The 20,329-nt window shown below is 37.9% G+C and overlaps 1 protein-coding gene across 8 annotated transcripts in view; it reads right to left on the minus strand.

Moving 5' to 3' along the window:
- CDC42BPA (CDC42 binding protein kinase alpha) overlaps positions 1 to 20,329 on the minus strand; it is a 175,361-nt gene that overhangs the window by 51,058 nt on the left and 103,974 nt on the right. For all 8 annotated transcript variants that reach the window (XM_061350508.1, XM_061350509.1, XM_061350510.1 and 5 more), the window contains exons 9-17: positions 20,045 to 20,293; positions 18,552 to 18,631; positions 17,331 to 17,497; positions 16,745 to 16,867; positions 11,865 to 11,998; positions 10,018 to 10,260; positions 9,654 to 9,764; positions 5,485 to 5,732; positions 1,334 to 1,439 (exon numbers count right to left, since the gene is read on the minus strand). In XM_061350508.1, coding sequence (XP_061206492.1) covers positions 1,334 to 1,439; positions 5,485 to 5,732; positions 9,654 to 9,764; positions 10,018 to 10,260; positions 11,865 to 11,998; positions 16,745 to 16,867; positions 17,331 to 17,497; positions 18,552 to 18,631; positions 20,045 to 20,293 — 1,461 coding nt within the window. The remainder of the gene's footprint in view (positions 1 to 1,333; positions 1,440 to 5,484; positions 5,733 to 9,653; positions 9,765 to 10,017; positions 10,261 to 11,864; positions 11,999 to 16,744; positions 16,868 to 17,330; positions 17,498 to 18,551; positions 18,632 to 20,044; positions 20,294 to 20,329) is intronic.

The raw sequence follows: 20,329 nt of genomic DNA on the forward strand, positions 1-20,329 counted from the left end.
TCATTTTACTTACTTGCAGTCAGGGAAATTGAAATTAAATGCACATCTGTAAGTACAGTATGTTATACCCAACAATTAACCTCTCACATTCACAGAGCTGTCATTCATACATGCACATTCTGCAAGACAAAGCCACAGCTAACCTGGCTTGGTATGGGGAACTAAACCTTCATTGCATTAAATGGCTATTCAGAAAGTCAAACTGGAATCAGAGATCAGAAAGACTTTATAGGAAGCCCTGCTTAGGAGAATGGCTCTCAAGTAAAAAGCCTCTTTTAGTACTGAAATACATTAATAAATTGAAGCGGTGAAAAAAAAAATCAGTTTTAAATCTCTTCTGCTTTTTACTCCAAAGTACTCTACTCCATACTTACCATTTAAATGGACTTACGATTTAAATATGCCTCACACTAAGCTGAAAAACTATCAAAGTGACAAATCTCTTACTGCTCTTGGACTAAGCCTACATATAGGCAAAGCATGTGTTGTATAGTGGTATGAAAACAGAATTCAATTTGAATGCTGGCATGCACACATGCTTACTTTGAAGAACATTCTACTTTCATCATATTTTTAGAAGATCTAATATATTACAAAAAGAATAGACTAGTTTAGCAAAACTTGGCTAATCCACAATGAACTTGAATAACCTGTCAAAACGAACAATAAAGAGATAATCTAAATGCATGAAACAATTATTCCTTGCTCAACAGACTTCAATTAATATGCCTTATCATTTGTATTTTTTTAATATCTCAAGGTAATACTTCATCTCAGTGGGTGGGAGGGCCCTGCTTTTTCATAGTAACTGACATGCAGATATACCCTAAGTAACCACATCATTAACTATGTATTTTTATGTTGGGGTCATACAGTGAAATAAATCACCTTTTTTTCTTGGCTTAAGGTATTGACTAAGATGAATCTTACTAAACTGTAAGACCATCTAACTCAATTCCTTCACACAAATAAACATACATGCATATATATATATATATATATATATATGCATACATTCTCAAATTCTAAATCCTCCAACCCTGGCAGTGCTCAAGGCCAGGCTGGACAGAGCCTTGGGCGACATGGTCTAGTGTGTGCTGTCCCTGTCCCCCTGCAGGGGGTTGGAACTTGATGAACTTAAGGTCCTTTCCAACCCAAACCATTCTGTGATTCTATGTAGATACTCTATTCAAATCAAATACTGATCACCACTTTTGGCATAATATCAATTTCTGCTATGAATTAAGAGTTAATAATAACCAATACAGCTCCATATTGTCCGATTTATACATAGCCTAACTGTAAACTCAAATCACAACTAATCAGCACTTACCTTATCGAGTTCATTTGAAAGTTTCTTGTTTTCCTCTGTCAGCAGAATCTTTTCTCGCTCGTACTTCTGTTTGAACTCTGTTTCAAATTCCTCTCTCTCACTTTGGCTAAAAAATAAAATGAAGCAGAATTAGAAAGTTTCTTATTCCAGAACTCATTACACTGTTCACTTAAAGACAAAAAGATCAATGCACACACTAGCTGAAAAGGAAGTACTATGCTGGTAATACTACAGCCTATTTAAACTAAGTAATGTATTACAGGTCTGTAAGACCGTGTGTTTAATATTATCATTAAGACAATGATCTTTCCTTCAGTATGGAACTGATAGAGGTCCACTGAGCTAATGTTTATCAATCCACTTACACTTACTACATTGTTCAGATGAAACACTCCAACACTAGGCAGCTGTAATTCTGCAGATCAAAGCCTGCGTCAATATACTGAGAGGCTCAGGGTAAATTCTCAGCTCACAGAAACATTATTCTAACTTTGTATTGCTAGAAATCCAAGTTTCACTTAGAGTGAAAAGCAAAAATGATCACGTTATGAAACCAGAACCTACAGAAGCTAAATTAGCACACTCACGGCTGGGTCTATAATGAGAAAAGCTTATACGGGCTAGGTTTTGGACAATTTAGAACAGACAGGACACACTGGAATGGTTAATTCAAGTACTATATGCCTACTATCAGTCAAAACTGGGTGGATAACCTACACACTGAGTCCCACCAGATTCTACAGCAGGCTTGGACCATTCTTTCTGAGAACAAGTTTCAAAGTAGCTGTTCCCCTCAAACCTTCCCTTTCCCTGTGAATGTCACTCAGCGGAGGAGAACCCCTGATTAATTCCACTTAACATCAGCTTTGATCTTGCACAATGAACATGAGACCCTGAAAATAAAGGAAGTTGCAGGTGCTCTGTTCACCAAAGAACACTGTAATTTCCTGAAAGTGGTGTACAGCAGTGTTTTGGACATGCGATTTCCACCTCACATCCACTCTTTTCAGACTTGCTACTTTTGCATCTTGTATTCAGTCATTCAGGTAACTGGCACAAAGTTCATCAGTAGGTTGATGGAGCTATACTATAAGTGTCAGAGATGCAGTAAACATTCAGCAAACACCACTGTGCAGCCTTAAAAAGTTTTGGAAAAGTACTTGGTGTAAAAGGGTAGCACTGTAGAAATACAATCCAGGGGAAACCTTCTCTTGAGCACTGTGATTTTTCTTCTGGATACTGATTTGGATTTTACATTGTACAACAGAGATATTACATCCTCGCCTCTTTTTCTGAGCTGCTGAACTACTAAAGCTCTGCCAAACGGACAGAACACCCTTAAAAGATGAGACCTTAAAAGATGTCAGTGGTTACAGTGTACCCAGTTAAGAGTAATGCTGGTTTGAATTTCCTATTCCCAATTTAAAATTCATTTAGTGCTTCAACCACTCTTTGAAATCTAGTACAGCATGTTAGAGTCATGGTGAAATTGTATGTTGCTAGGCATCCTTTGAAACGTAACACTCCATTCTAGTAAAGTAACAGACTACCCTTACTGCACAAATGCCAAGTTTGAAATTTACCACCACTCCTTTTCTGTATCAACAGATTCCATGCATATGATGAGCAGTCTAGGGAAAAGGCAGGAAGAGATTAAAGCATTGGCTGTCAGGGGAATTAATAACAGGTCCTGCTTCTGTTCGCAAGGCACAGATTCAAAGCTAATTCCTCAGACAGTAGACCGAACTAAATCTGTATTTATTTCTTTTATTTAGCTTTTATGGTTTTCTTCAGGGTTTTTTATTTTCTATTTGTCTAAAATTTGTTCTTTTAAGGCTGTAGGGCTCAAAGCAGCCATAAATAGTGGTGGGTTAAGGAAGCTTTGGAGCAGTAAAATAGCCAACATACTTGTAGTTTTCTGTATTTTATAGTCTTAATTTAACTCGTGATTGTCACTAAGTCAGTAAGTCAGACTGCTATAGTGTAATACAGAAACAAAGATACATTTTAGACGAGGAGAATGTGGCTGTAACATATCACACCGAAATACCAACTCAGAAAAGCACAGAACAGACTCCATAGGCATACCTTGGACAGCCAGGAAGATCAAAATAAGGCATTTGCTTTGAAACCTGGTGCCCTCTTCTACCATCAAACTTTTTCTCTCATCAGAAATTTAGCTCTGTATCTGCCCTTCAAGTTTAAGAAAGCATACATGATCCAGCTTTCTTTTTATCAGTAAAATAACTCTATCAAACCACATGCAAGCAATGTGAAATACAGCTTCATGGTATCACTCTGTCCCTCCAGCTCTTTACTGCAGCTGTACAAAGTGGAGAGATACTCATTGCTTTGAAACCAAGGAAAGCAGACTGGAACAAACACCAGCCCTCAGGCTTCCTTATATCACACAATTTAAAACCCCTAAACGCTGGTTGATAAAGCTCTCTGCTTCATAAATCTGCCATTAAATGACAGGTTTAAAAGAAACTTCTACAAACATGATTCTAAGAAACGGAATATTGTGCTACACGGATCACTGGCCTGATACCACATTCCTACATTCCCAATTTTAATCGCACGGAGGTTAGGAGACTTTAGCAAAGGGCAAGTACAGAAAGGGAGTTTCTCCCCATTGAAAACTTACGCTGTTGAAATAGCAGAAGGAAACATAAATTTGAAGGAAACAAAGAAAACAACACCTATTTTAAAAAACAGAAACAGAAACTACCCAAAAGCAAGTTACACAAAAATACTATGCACAGATTCTGACCAAGCTCTTACTGACCCTTGTTTAGAGTAACACACGTAATTCACTCTATGCTACAAATCCTCATGAAGTAATGCGACCACACCCATTTACCAAAGCCTTTTCATAAGCACTAAAGATTATTTTTAGACCTCCAAAATGCTTTTGCCAAACTGCATACACACACTTTAACCCTCACACCCACCCCAAGCCCATTGTTGAAATAATTCCACTTATTTCAACATAAAGCCTCCAGGTGCTTCCTCTTCAACTCTCACATTGAACACCTCTGAACTGGAAGGCTCACAAAAGGCTCTGCATGCCTGACCACAAAAGCTAAAAGAAGAGCAGCTTCTTCCTAATGTCTAATTTAAATCTCCCCTCTTTCAGCTTAAAGCCATTTCCCCTCATCCTACCACAATATTTGCTTGTGTAAAGTCCCTCTCCAGTTTTCTTGTAGGCATATCCAGCCTATGAATACCTGTATTCTAGGAAGAAACAGCTCATGCACTGCATTCTAAGGTGTATGATCCGCTTCCCCTGGTGCAAAAGGACTATCAGAGAAGCAGTGTTTCCACTGCTATGGGCATAAAAGCTTTATTTACTACTTATGTTTAAGAACTCACTACAGTTTGGCTAAGCTTTCAGCTTTCAGCAGAACTTCTTAGGCCATCTTGCTACAGCAGCAAAAAAGCAGAACCTCTGTTAGTGTCTATAAGCATTCTGAATTTTTTTATGAATGAAAATGAACACATTTGATTTATGACTATTCCCATCACTACACTATCCAACAGAAAAACTTGTTTTTATTGATGAATGCCTCAAAGAACATTCTCAAGGCCAGTTATAAGCTCCAACCATGTGGGAGAGAAAAAAGCAGGTCTCTAACAAAATTACCATGTCAGAAGAGATAAAGCAGCTTAATGCCTGCAGTAGTCTGATGACTGATGTTAACACTGGATGGAACCCAGCATGGATTAGTCTTAGTCCGCATTAAGTGGCTGTCCCTGTGCTGGCAGAAATGTAAGCAACAGCTGATCTCTAACACCATTTTGCATCAAAAGATGAAACTACCAAACAGAAGAAAAATACCAAAAAACTATTTTGAACAGCAACATAAGCTCCAGGGGTCAACCTATCCCAAGCAGCAAGTCTGCAACTCAACTTACATACCTTGGAATGGTCAGCCAGGGCACAAATTCTGCAAAATTAACTGTTTCAGGCCAGGGATGTACATTTTTTGGTACTGCTTTGTTTTTAAAAGGTGACTGTTTTCAACCCTGGCTCAGCCAAAATGCACCTGCCTGTATGACAGTGAAGGAAGTGACAGTGTGCTTGGAAACATACCAGGAGTCTTCAAAAGATATTTTCAGCTTAAAGGTAAATTCCATGCAATACTCACTTTTCTCTTCTGGTTTTCTCTAACTTGTCTTTCAAAATCATTATTTCCTTCTTGAGGGCAAGCTGCTGGCTCTCTGCATCCCGCAGTTCTTTCTTCAGACTTTTTATTTCATTAGCATGCATGATTTCCCGTTTAGATAGTTCCTCTTCATAGAAAACACTTTTCTTCTCCAGGTCTGCCTTTAATTTAGTGATCTCTTGCTGGTGTTCTATACTGCTTACTCCAGGTGAGCGACCAACCTGTTTTTGCTAAAATAAAACAGCCCCAAGTTAGTACTCAAGGACGCTGAAAATGATGCTTAATAACAACTCAATATTCCTAAGTATATGTTTAGAAATATCCCATTACAGATTTGAGTTAAACACACCTATCCCAATGTTCTTGAAAATCTGTTACAGCCTAAATCTGAACTGTACTCTTTATCAGTTTGCAATTTAAATGCAGTAATAGTTTTCAATCCACTGAAAATTTGATCATCTCTAAATATCCCTGGCCCCATTCTGACCCCCCTTTACATGCAGTCAGAAAGTGACCACAGAATTTGAGGACTTTCATGTTCCCACTCACACCACTGACAGCAACAAGTTCACGTGACTTTGAGGAATGCAGAATAAGGACTATGATAGACAGACAGCATATTTTAAAGCACAGATAAGTAGTGAAAAAGCTATACTAAGACAAGCAGAGGCTTAACTGAAGGCTAAAATCTAGCTACAGAAACACTATAAGGATTGAATCAGTCAGGAGGGAAACCTGACCTATTTTACTTGAACTGACCATTTACATCAGAGTGGATTAATAGGAAAAAACAAGCTTTAAACAATAAGAGTAATTACTTCACTTCTTGCAGCTGCATAGCTCTCTTAGTGAGGTCTTCTGGCATGTCAATAGTCTTTACACACTGCTTCAGGATACATACACATTTGCACCAAATGCTGCACTCACTAAACTCAATGTCCTGCCATAACATAGAGGAGGAGCAAGATCAGGTTCAAAATGAGGTAGTGGCATGACATGCACTGAAATCCAAGTATGGAAATACTTTTGTATGTAAACACATGTATAACTTGGTTTGGAATTTTTCTATTATTTAAATCTGTAATTAAAGGTAGTCTAAGGAAAGGAAATTACTTAATACAAACACTGTCTTGAGATAGCGCAGGTAACTGGAAAACCTCCTTCCTTACAGTGACTGTCTCAGAACTTTGGGAGGATTGAAGATACTTTGTTAATTATACCTCCATTCTTACCATGAGATATTAAAACCCTTTCAGTCACCCTTAATTAAACATGGCTTTGGGTACCAATTTCCTTTTGCTGATGCATGAATAGACTTCCAGAGCTAAATGTCATTGTGGAACATTCAGATGAGCTGAGCTCCTAGGAGAAAGCTGGGCCTTCCTCTTAGTATCAGCAGAACACGTGAGAACCCCCTAAATGTATGAGCCAGATTGTGCTGCTACCACATTGTTTTCTGTAACTCATCAAAACAACCATCTGTTTTGATCTAAGAGTGAAGTCCTGCCCTTGGGATGCACGACGTTGAACTGGAGAAAGAAGATGCCACTCCAACAGATGGTTTGGAGAAAGAAAGAATTAAAAAATAAAATTTACATACATGAAAGAAAATAAAAGAAAAAAGATAATGCAGAAACTTTCTTTCATGCACAGGCAGTTAACTACTGAACTTGTTTGTTACTGCCCAACATACTGAATTGCCTACTCATATATGGCAACACAGCACATAAGTTTAGGCTGCACAACATCATGTATCAGGTAAGTAAAATGTTTTGGTGGTGTTTCCAATTTTTTTTGCACAATGAAAAGGTAATACTAAGACAGTAAGACAGATGGTGCAGAAGTGAAAGCTGGATGGTGTTGTATAATGCCTTATACAGAATTAGAGTAACAGAATAAACAGAGAACACATTTTGAATTGATGTAAGCCTAAATTCCAAATAGGCATTTTCATACATGCCTGTTTCAAGTGGACAAATGGTGCAAGTGAGACACGATGTATCGCCCGGTACACAGGTAATTTAGATGCTGTTGAATGCACCCCAGGATGCAGTTTGCCCTCTTGGCTGCCAGGGCACAGTGCTGACTCCTACTGAGCCTGATTTGTGTTGACTATCCAAACACATGACACGCAGTAGCTCTCCTTTGTCCACACACTTACTGGCAACTTCACAGAACCCCAGCAGGTCAGCGTTGTTTGCAGGACTTGGCTAGACGGAAGGCGCGCTGCCTTCTTCCCAGTAGTCTCTGCTTCATCCATGAGCTCACTGACCTTGTTGCTGACTACAGCCTCTACCCCGTTCCTAAGGAAGTCGCACCCACTCTTCCACAGTTTCCAGGACCTTCTGGATAAGGGTTACAGTCTCACAGTGGGCCGATATAAGAGGGGGCATGTCCTGGTCAATAGTTCTCATTACTTCTCACCTGAGTTCCTCCAGAACCCCCTTGATGAGGCCACTGGTCTGGGGGTAACTTCACATCTGACCCGCCTGCCAGCTCTACAGCTTCCTGCACATCTGGCTCAGAGCAACCCAGCTCATCTGACCAACCTGATGCAGAGCACACACTGTGGCAATCTCCCCTGCTTCAGCAGGGAAGTTGGTCACACCAAAAAACTCACTGAGTGTTTGTGCCACACCTCTATCAACTCAGAGATTTCCTTTTCATCCCTACCAACAAGCAGCCCCATGAGTCTCCTAAGGTGGCTTTTTGGTTTTAAAGAACTTCCCACAATCACTCTGAGCATCCTTTGGTAAGTATTGGCTAAACTCTCTTTATTTAGCCATCAACATCCTGTTTACACTTGACCTGCCATCATTTATGGGCTTTTCTATTCTCATTTAGAGAAACTTCCATTTTTACATTAAATATTGACCGTTCTCTATGAGAAGCTCCTGAACTTAACTATGGACAACAACCTCACATGATCCAAACTGTGTTTACTGGATTACAAATTATTACTAAGAGGGCTACAAGTCCCCTTTCCTCTTCTGATAAACTTGGCCTGGTGTTATAAATCAGCATATCATTTATTATCAACAGATCTCCAATACATTCTTCTTGCCTTCAACTGTCATACAAACTCTTCATTGATGGAGAAAATTCATGAAAGGAGGTGAAATACATCTTAATTTTCAGATAACTATCTGAATTCACAGCAGTAAAAACTTTATAATCCAGACTTCATAGTGAATGGATTTCCTTATTTTCATTTAACAAAGGAAGGCAAAATAAAAGAACGCAAAATAACCCCCAAATTCTCTGTGCACTGACTCAATGTTGACAACTGGCCCACAGAATTCCAATTAAAAAATCATGTTTATTCATGTAAATTAATGCCAGAATAGGCCTAATCTGACATTTTGCAAAGGAAGTGTAGAATTCTCCTGACGAATGAACACTGGGAACAGATCTTGCTGTAATTGAACAATAATCCTCATGTGAAAATTAAAAACTTTCTTACTCAATTTCTGAGAAAGTCTGTTTCTTCAAAGCACCATACAAAATGCTAAATCATAGAATAAATAACAGTTTACATTCTTGGCTTACTTAAATTTCTGCTCCTAAAAAACACATTACACATGTATGCAATCTCATCAGTATAACACCTTCATGCTCAATCCTGTTCTTGTGCAAGAACATCTCAACTCCTGGCTGAGAGGCAGAATACACTAAAACTTCTCCTTTACAGTTACATCATTTGACATCTATTGTGGAGGAAACACCATCTTTCTTTTGACTGACACACTGAGGAACAACACAGTACACCAAAAAACCTATACAGAAACCTGCCTAAGTCGCAGGTTTATCTTCAAATACTCAACCATCCTACATGAAAAAAAACCTAAACAAACCCCCCCAAACAAATGGTTTTGCCAGGTAAACAAAGTAATAATGGGAGCAAACGGGTAAGAAATCATCGCATATTAAGAAATAGTTCAGTGAGCAGTGAACACTCTGGCCTGAAAAGTACATTAGGCAAATGTTCATTTTTCTGGACAATAATGCCATGCATGCTTGCACTAATATTCAGCATCAACTGGAGACACAGACTAACAACACCCTTTTGTCCTACATCTGAAAGCAATCAGACAGATCCAAGTCCTACTTGACTAGTAACTTTGCAGGTGTTAATATCAAAACAGACTAACCTTTAGCCCTTCTACTTCGCTTTCCAACTGTTTAGAGTACTGTTCACTCCTCTCTCGCAATTTCCTGTCTTTGGATGCCTCAGCAGCTGCAGCTTCAGCTTGGACTTCCAGCTACAAAAGTACGTAAGTTTTTAATAGGTAGGATTCTTCCCCCCTCCCCCCCCAAAATAACCTATTGATGGTATTCAATATAAGAGGTAAATCTTCAGCACTAAACTGAAGACTTCAAATTCTTAGCAAACAAAATCTGTACTGTTTGAAACAAAGAATTAAAGACTTACAGTTAACATAGAAATTATTTTGCCAGAAAATCTTACATATAACTACCATTTCATAGATTCTAAACCGACTTCTCACCACTTACTTCTTTTTTAAGTCTCTCTGTTCTGCGTAACTCTTGCCTTAAACTTTCTACTTTTTGCATCACCACTTCCATTTCTTCCTCCTTATCTCGAAGCTGGCGGGCAAGCTTTTGTTTTTGGGAGTGTAAGTCTGTCAGCCGCTCGTTCATCTCTGAGAACTCCTGCATTGCCAATTTCCGCTGGCTGTGTGCATCTTTCAGCTCTTTGGCTTGGGATTTTAATCTGTCACTAGACTCTGCCAGTTCCTACAGTTTAAGAAAAGAATGAAGTAACAAACCTAGAAAGCTGCAAGGCCAACTCTGTGTTTGGATGCGCATCTAACACTTTGTCCAGAGTGAACAGAAACTACATATTCATTTCTTTTCATGAATGCATCAATGACACAGATCATATGCCTCTATACGTAAAGAAAAACGCCAGGATTTACTCAAAGTTAGTAAAACAAGTAGTAATGTATTCCATTTTTATAGGTTAAACACAAAGGCTTTCAAGCATCTGCATTAAAATATAAAAATACCTTGCTTTCTTAATTAAAAAAATATCATTGGCATAGTTTTTCAAGAGCAACTTAAATACAAATAGTACTTATCCCAGCTGCTAAATGATTAAACAAAGATTTTGCATTAACTGAATGGCAAAGTCTGCTCTATGAAAATTTCTACTTCAGAAGCTTTTGAAAACTGACCTGCAATGGTGAGTACGATTTTCACACACTGTACCTTAGTATCCAGTGCTATAGAAAGCTTCAGGCAACAAACCACTAGTGATTAAGAGCAATATATGATAGTCATCCTTTTAAAAGAACTCACTTGAATTAACAGTGCTAGTGCTGTGATAACTCTACAGCACAGTACATTCACAAAGCTTCCTGTGACCTAGATCTGTGCTACTACACTACAAATGAGTGACTACAACAGCTTAAATGGCTTAATGATGTTCAGCCAAACTGGACCAGAACAGAGAAGCAAGGAAAAGACAGTCTGAGGATAAAAAGAGCAGCAGGAAGAGTTAATATTTGGCTCTGTTATCATCTATACAAATTTAAAAGCATTTTCTCAGATTGTTAAAAGAGGTCCTAATCCCTACATGTTTTAGAAGAGAGATGGTCTTCAAGAAACTGGCGGCTTTCAAGGTTTTAAGAGCCTTAAGGGTTAAAAGAAAGTGTTAAATACAGCTGCCAGATCAATATTGAGCGTGAACTCCAAAACACTGGGCCAATATAATCATGATGAGAAAAAGGCTAGTGTATTTCACACCTGATTACAGGTTGATTTAACTATGAATACAAAAACAAGCCATGAAAGCCAATGTTGTAAGTAAGAAAACAAGGACACATAAAAGAAGAAACAAAACCCAGTATTCTTTAACTGTAGCTATTTCAAATTACTTTTCAATCTTAAGGTTTGGGCAATTTTTCACATCTCTCTACCAGAAACACTTCTGTGACACAGCCTTAATACCATATTCTTGACATTTTTTTCCCTGGTACAGTCTTGCCCATACTTCAGATTGCATCAGTCATCTGCAGTAAGTTCTTCTCTCCTTTGCTTTCTAACTACTATAGTTATCACCTTAGGCTGAAGCTGTAAAACCTTTGCAACCGCCAAGCAGTTTAGATCATGGAGTTGTTCACTATCTGGAAGCAGCCACCTAGGACCACCCAGCAGTCATATACACAACATGTTAAATAATGTCCTTGTCTTCAAAATAGAGGCAGAAAGCAAAGTAGGTCATGCTACACATTTGTTATCTGCTCATTAATTTTACTGCTGAACATTATTTCAAGCAAAATGAACAAAAATAAAATAGTCTTCAGGGTTCACAAGAGTTGCTGACAAATTGCTTTTACCTTATTAAGATCTTCTCTCTCTTGCTTCAGCGTTCTGACCTGTTTCTCAAAAGCCTTTATTTGTCTGGAAGCATCATCCAACTCCCGCCTTGCAGTGCTGGCCTCTTCTAGCTGCTGCTCTAGCTGACCAGAATCTAGAAAAAGCAGCAGACATCTAAATATCTTAAGGAAAAAAAAATAAATCATTATTCTAGAATACCACAGTCTAGCTCCTTGAAGTACCCTTCACTATTTGTTCTGGCCTCCATTCAATCACAAAGTAACACAATTCTTATCTGGTTTAGAATAGGGAGTAGGTTGTTTCAACCGCCATTATCTGTTTTTTATGTAACAGAATAAAAGGCCACAACTTGCTGCAAATAACACAGAAAATGATAACAATTTGTCTTTTCACTTTAGAATAATCATGCACTACACATAATTTCATAATGTATGCTTTAACATGACCTATACATTTGACTTTTATGCAGTGTGATGTACTAGATAATGCATCTTTTATTACACTGTAATTATAAACAGTCTCCCTCCTCCCCTCACATTCCCCCAGAAACAGTAAAAATAATGGGTCACTCAAGAGCTGGCAAGTGTTCTCCTGTCCATACACTTAAAATGAACTTCAGATGATTTTACTTATTTCTAGTGTGACAAACAGTTGTGTTTATGTGATCTGCTTTATTACATCTATAAATACAGGCAAACTATTACAACTATCACCAAGTGCCAGTTACACGACAGTAGATTTCTACACCACAGCAACATAATATCATATAAATGCACTGAAATGCTACAACATGAAAAGTTGAAATGGCAAAAATATGGCAACTGGAAGTTTCTAGCTAGCGGGTATGTTTTTTCCTCTCCTAGTCCTTCACTGAAAAACAGGAATTTAAAGCAAGATATAAATGCAGGTAGGTTAATTCCAAGGTCTATGAAAACACTGGACATTTTGCCTTGATTTTAGTTGTGGCAGGTCTTCAGACCATGTGTTTTTAGCCCTAGAACAGGAACCCACCTATACTCTTCTATATTCTTTTACTACATTTTCATAAACACAACCCAAAGAGACTGGCTCCTGGAGAAATCAAATATAAAACCACAGACATTTTGAAGAGCTGTAATTTCTGAAACACAAGAATTTCATAAGAAAACGAATACCATTAGCTTATACCCAGACAAATATTCACTATTGTTTTAATCCATTGACTCTTGTTTAAAAACTTAAAAGAATGCATTTAAATAAGAGACATAGCTCAAAGCCAGAAATTATTAACACCCTCTCTTATGTAGCCTACTCTGAAGTCACTAGCAAAAAGAAAGTTTATATATGGCTCTGCTGAGCCAAGATAAATCTCTCTTCCGTGCATGAACTACTTTGTTCCACTGCTCCGTTTTCTTCTTCCATCATTGCCCTTTACATATTTGGCAATATTGAAGATTCCTCAAAGTTTTCTCCTATGTAACTTAGCGAACAAAAATGACAACTTTGACCCCAGAAATTGAAAGCAGATGGGAGCTTGTCATTTCCTGGAAAACCAGATAGACAAGAAAAATGTATTTTTCTAAGGTCCCCCCTGGTGACACTCCTGAACTTGACAGCATTTCGTGTTCATTTTTTATTACCTTTTTAAGCAGGTGTTTACTCTTACAGCTTCAGAAGAGGCAGTAAAACAGGTTAAAGAATATAACCACAAGCTAATTGGAACATATGTGTAGTAAACAGTAATTTTCCATCTCATCACCCTAGTTACTGCTAACATTTTAGCTAATATATGCAAACACTCACTGTAGGATGTTATTGCATTACATTTAATTGTCCAAGAGATGAGCCCAAAGCATAAAATTCAGCTCTGCACCTGAACTGAACCTTCTTAAAGTTCATCACATCTGGATTTGGAAATTCAGGTTATTTTAAAAGCCAGACAGAAAACTTGGAGCTAGCTCCCTTAAATTTGGAAGCATTCAGACATGACCCTCATTTGGTTTGTGCCTGTATTCTGTCATGAATTGAGTTCTAAAATCTATCTCACAAAAAAAACCCAAACCTATAAAAGCAACCAAACCAGAACATTCTCCTTGCCAATTTGATAAAATTTGCCTACAACTCAAGGCACAAATTGAGAGTCTTCTAACTAGTGGCTGTATTGTCTGGACCACACAAGGCAGTCAGTATATACCGGGAAAGCTTTAAGTTCTGTGGTGACCGGAGATAGATAAGACAACTCTCCATCTTCCTCATTTGACCACATTATTTGTTTCCAACCCCGAAGTAAAAGCACATATTGTATCTAGCAATAAATATACAAATGCATATGTGGTGTGAAGCAGAAAATTCTTAATGGACACTTAACAAAAAACCTTCTCAATATTAACCACCTTCACCAGACACTGACAACTTTAAATTTGAAAAGAGGTATTGGGTGTACTGGGGAATGTTACCACACTTCCCCCTCACCCCTTCCATTACCAAAGGAAGGGAGCAATACATTCAGCAATGAGTTAAACTCTAACCTGCAGCTCCACATTCAAGAATAAAAAGTAATTTAAAGCTGATCCTGATGCTTTTCTGTGAATGGCTGGTCCCAATTAAAAGCTGGTCTTGTAGATGTTGCTGTGCAGTGGTCTCAAGGAGCCAAAACCAGAGCCAAGGACTGCTTCAGAACAGGGGTTTCTGATCCTGTTGTCTTTTTCCTCCTTACAGCAGCAAGTGGAAGGACATGTGGCTGGAGAGAAACTTCACAGAAACCTTTGTGCTGACATAGTGCCAACACGGCATCATTCAAACCAGAGGGATCCTCCCTGAGCTAGTTAAGCCCTGTTCACATCCAAAACTAATGCTTATTGTACAACGCAAAACTGCTGCATCATGCCAGAGCAGTTGTCCAACTGTACATTTATAACAGACTTTCAGACTACACAATTTTAACAACATATAATCTATGTGCTGCAGTCTGTATGAACTACACATAGCATGTTTCTCTCCCATAACGGAGCGGCAGAACCTAAACACACAAACCAAAATGTCTGGAAGTTAAGTTCAAGTTATTCTTTCTGTGGGTGTTGCTGCTGGCGTTCCTGACACTTCCAGGAACTGAATGAAGTCTTTTCACAAACATAAACAAGAACAAATCCTTTTTGTAGTTTCCTCCAACCTTCCTCTCTTTGAAGCTACCTCTGCTCTCGAGATCCTATTTTGAAGAAACCATTAGGGAGCAGGAGAGCAGAAGTACTATGCTGTGAATCAATATGAGAGACAATTCCCTTTAACTTCATTCAGAGCATCACATCAAGAATACTGAATATTATAGCAAACCTTTAAAGTAGGAGATAAAGATACTAGCTAAACAGACAGCAAATTGATTCACTATTAGCTAAATGCAACTCTGGAAGTTCTTAAAACATGAATTGCCAAGACTGGGACAGTAAGGCTGGAAAAAGATGGAACTGAATATGTCAGGTATCTTTGAATCTTTCCTTAAGTGTCTCCAGTAACCTCTTTAAAAACACAGAACACTGGGCTAACTAGATCTTTGCTTTTTGACTAGTTTGAGAGTTCTAAAGAAAGGCAGTATGACATTAATTAAAGCAACTGAGCTCTTTGTCTGCACAGATTTCAAAAACACTTTTCAAACTTAAAGTACTGAGATAGTTGATAGCCAAATTTTTAGTTATCATAAAATCTTTGTGAGCTCTCAGAAGCAAGGGAATTAAACTGAAAGGAAATAAATGTTCGGGTTTGTGAGAAATGAGAGCTCACTGACAGCAGAGCTGAGAGGTGGTTCTTCTCCCACTCATCTCCCTTTCCTTATATGCTCCTCCTGTCCACATTGTGCTGATTTATCAGATCAGAAATTGATTAAATTCTTTTTATCTAGATATTCTTTTCTTGTTTAATCGAGTGAATTAAAGTCAAGAGAGTCTGGTGCATGCACAGAGAGAGGAGAGTTCACACAGATGTAGGCAGGATCTGTTCCAGTGGCAGAGTTTTGTTTGGTCAGTTCTGCTGATTATGGAACTGCAGACTTGGTGTCCTCTCTCACGGAAAACATCCTTCATTACTCCCTGCCACTTGAAAAACCTAGTATCACTATAGTTCATGCACACAGCCCACCTCCCAGATAACCCAAGCTTTTCTAAAAGTACCGTTCCAAGATAATGCTTGAACAAGCTTTTACTCCACATCCAGCTACAATGCAGTCAGCAACAGCACACTACAAACCTCTGTGGTTTCAAAGAAAATATCATCAAAATTGCGATCTCATCTCAGAAATTTGGCCCATTCAAGGAAAATTCAGCAGAAAATAAGATACTGAAAAAAATCAACTGATGCTTAAATCATAATAAAACATCCTTCTATCAAACAGTTTTAATACTATTAAAACTAGTAGGCTGAAGTCTTCACTCCTCATGTTTACTCACATAAGCAAGAAACAAAACCTTCCTTCCAGTTTAGTACACACGGATCTGCACACTCCTGCAGTACACAATGCAGGATGAATGAGGGGGAAAAAAACCCCAAACCTAACTACTACTATGGAAATTGGTCATGGTTTCACAGATTCTAAGGTACAGCCTGATTCACATCCATGTAAATTAGCAACACCGCAACTTAAAACCTGTGGAATTTTACCACTAGTAACAGTAGCACAAATCACTGAAATCTTCCTTCTCCCTTGCAACTGGAATTACTCAAGTACTGAATATGAAGTCGAATTTGTAGAAAATGTTGAGCTACCAATGAAGAGTGAAGGATAAAATAAGTAAAAATAGACTATGAGGCTCTCTTAGAAAGCAAAGAAGAGCAAGCATTACATTAGGAGAAAAAAAACTCATGCCATAATACCATTTCCTGTTACATTTTTACATTAATATTTACAACATACCTGTTACCTGTTTCTTCAACTTTTCAATTTCTTCTTTCAAGCTTTTAATTTCTAGATCTTTGCTTGCTGTTATTGGGCCATCCACTGTTGAGTATTGCAGAGCCTGGACTGTTTGGGTTGACTCTAGAAAAAGATGGAAGTGGGGTACAAATTACACGCTTGATAATCTGAGGGGTTCAAAAAGATATTATTAATAAATCAAGACAAGCCAAATGATTCTCCACTGAGGATTCTACAATTCGTAACTTCCAACTGCTAAGTGCCAATTTTTCAGTACTTGTCAGTTTGACAAACTAAGTTCTTAGAGGTTTTAAGAACGAAATCTTCATGCCAGACTAATCAAGGCATGGTGTGAACAAAGTTAGCATGTTATCAGAAGCTGCATACATGGGATATTTTGGGAATAAACAGTAAGAAAAGTTTAATTTGTCAATGGAAATAATAAACAGAATTCTTTTGTGTTAGAAAGCTTTCCAGGAGGTATATTTATTTTTTTCCCACAACATAAACTTACGAAGTTTATACAAAGTACCTTACAAAGCTGCAAGTCAGAAAAGTGATTGAATGGATTTTTTAATGACTGTACCTTGCAGTTTTCTACTAAGTTCAAGCTTTTCCTGTTCTAGACGTCTTATTCTCCTCTCATAAGCTTCTGTTGCTAAACTATCCTCCAAAGTTCTTTGAATGCTGGCATCAAGATCCATGGAGGGTGGTCCAGCTGTCAGTCTTAGACAGCTGCGATCTGAAAGCACACTAGGGGGAAAAATGAAACAGGACTGGATTTTATAACAGGTTGTGTTTAAAATAATTCTTTAAAATGAACCAATAAATAGTTTAAATTGTTGATGAACATGTAATTTATTATACAGTCAAATATCACTTTGTTAGTATGTGCACATTAACATTTAAATCCCTTTTTACCTAGCATGATTATCTCCTCAATGCATTTTTTGTTACAGAAAAGTGCAGAAACTCCAAGTAAAAATGACCACTATGGACAGTCTACACCAGCCAGGCAGCAAACAGCAACAATGTAGACAGTTAGTAAGATTATAATAACAGCTTGTTTTAAAATAATCAAGTTTCCCCAAATACTTTAACGACAACAATCACAACAAATGGTGTGAAGTTATCACATGACAACCAGGGCACAAACATACCAGAAATGCTGTGGCCCTGACTCTGTCGATACTTATGTACATACACTAGTATGTACGTAAATAATGCTTTTGAAGTCCCCAGGACATGGCACATAACCAGCATTAAGCACGTGTTTGCAGGAACATAGGCCTGGTTTTTCAATGGTTGTAAATATCTATTTATTTACTGTCACAAATGATCAAGAAACATACATGGATTTCCTTGGTACTGTTCAATTTAGCAGTAGAGATGCACATAACAAATATCACTTTAATGCTGAGTACCAAATAAAAGTCTTCTGTTTTTTTTCGAAATACCCATCCAGACTTACAAGAGTGTCAAAGGACTAGAAATAAAACAATATTTAAAGTTCTGAGTCCACATATCTGGTTGTAACTTTGCCATATGCAGTTAACTTCAGTTATTACCTGAAAACCACCTTTCTCAACAAAACTCCTTTGAACACAAGCGCTGCCCTTCAAATTCATGTCAGTTTTACCTGCAGAGAGCTCATTGTTTTGGACAAATAGCATTTTATATTAAGGCCCAGTCATTTCCCCAGTAAACCACATTCAGTGGTATCTGTTTGGTATTTGTTGGTTTCAAAGACAGAACCTTATGATATTTTGTAACTAGACTTCAGACAATTTTGGAACTCTCAACTTACCAGCTACTTGTATAGGTGAAACCCACAAATGGTAAATGATGGCCAGAAAATGCTGTGTGTGATGGTGGAGGCATTGTTTCCTAGAAAAATAATAGGACAGTTGAGTTAAGTAATATCCTACTGGACCTAAAAGAAAAAGATTTCTGAATTTAACCATATGTGAAGTGTTAGTGATAATATCAGATTAACTCTATCCACAATCATCCTTACCTACTGCCTAAATATGAAACAGCATCACCTAAACCTATTTATGGTTTGCATGCAATATACAAAAATAGAGTACGTTGGCATAAAAAATGCTTTTCTATTTAAATAGGCTATCATTGAAAGAAAGCAAAATATTGTACATATTAAAAGCCAATTTATTCTTTTTTTGTTTCCAAGAAGCTCTTGGCACAAAAAAGCATCACTTTTTATTCCCTCCTATACTCTTCTCTGCTATTTCATCAGCAAGGCTTCCTGCCTGTAGAGTTACCAGCCCCACTTCTGACTTTCTGAAGAGAACAACAGTCAGACTTCCACTAGAAAGAAGTAATACAACAGGATTTTCTAATCCTATTACTGCTCTGACCATTTCTTACTTCATTGCTCCTTTTTACTGCCAGACAAAGAGCTACAAACCAAGACAAAGCTTAGAGCTTCTCCTGAGGCTAAAATGAACCTGTTAATATCTACCTTATCTATAGTGCTGACTATGGAACAGCAATGCAAGAATGTGAAACTTCCTCCTAAGATATGTATGAATGATGGAGGGGAAAACACCTCCATGTTACACAGAAGGAATTTGAGGCAAAGTAATATTAAATCCAATGTCCAGCAATTGAAGCAAAAATGTAGAATACCCTCAGTCATGCAATGTCTTAGGCTAGGTTTTTCAGAGGTTCTGAGGTGGTAGGTGTGAAAAGAAATGGTAAAAACATTAACCTCCTTATATTAAAACAGAACAAAAAGCAACCTTCAGATGTTTCAAATTAGGAAGCTGAAAAAGAACCCCTAGAAACAACTCTAGCAGGTCAAAGGCATTGATTTTCACCCCCATATGTCTAAAGCAAATCAAGAACTGGACTCAGTTTTCACAGCTGACAGTGTAATAACTCATCACAGGAGCACTCTTTCTTCACCTGCAGCTCCCTTCTTTTTCACAATGGTAAGGTATTCACACTGTACAGGCACCTTTTGAAAGCCTCAGCTGGGAGATGAAGCTCTCAAAAGGAAGACTCATGCACTAGGAACACTAGGAACTTGTTACTCCAAATAAGAGCTGTATGTGTTAGTTAAGTATGTGTAAAGTTACAATGAATTTACCAAACTGAAGTTATCCTTACATGTGTGTTTGGGGGATCAGCCTTCAAACTGTGAATGCATTGCTCCCCACAGTTCTTCAAAGCAGAACACAGTGAAAAAGCACAACGCAATAAACTTCCCCTTCCATGTATTTTGTTATAAAGTGTATTACAAAAGCAAAGTTTTCAGAATATTAATTCTATACTTACAGAATTTTTTAAGCAGTCATCATCCACATCAAAGTTTGATGTATCAGTGGGGCTGCTGACTTCTGGGATGTAAGGTGCCTCACAGTTTCTAATGTTGTCCCAATCAATCCCAGCAAAGAATGGGTGGTTCTTAAAGTCTTCTATCCCATTTTGTCCAAGTCGATGCTCTCTGCTACAAATGAGCCTTCGGATGAGGTCCTTTGCACTTTCAGAGACATCTGTCACTTGAGCAGGAAACTGAAACCTCTCCTTAAAGATTAAAATAAAAAACAATTTATTACCAAG

Source organism: Neopsephotus bourkii, unplaced genomic scaffold, assembly GCF_033783945.1.
Source record: "Neopsephotus bourkii isolate Nb327-2 ecotype Australia unplaced genomic scaffold, CSIRO-AGI_Nbou_v1 NB_518, whole genome shotgun sequence".
NCBI classification, from domain to species: domain Eukaryota; kingdom Metazoa; phylum Chordata; class Aves; order Psittaciformes; family Psittacidae; genus Neopsephotus; species Neopsephotus bourkii.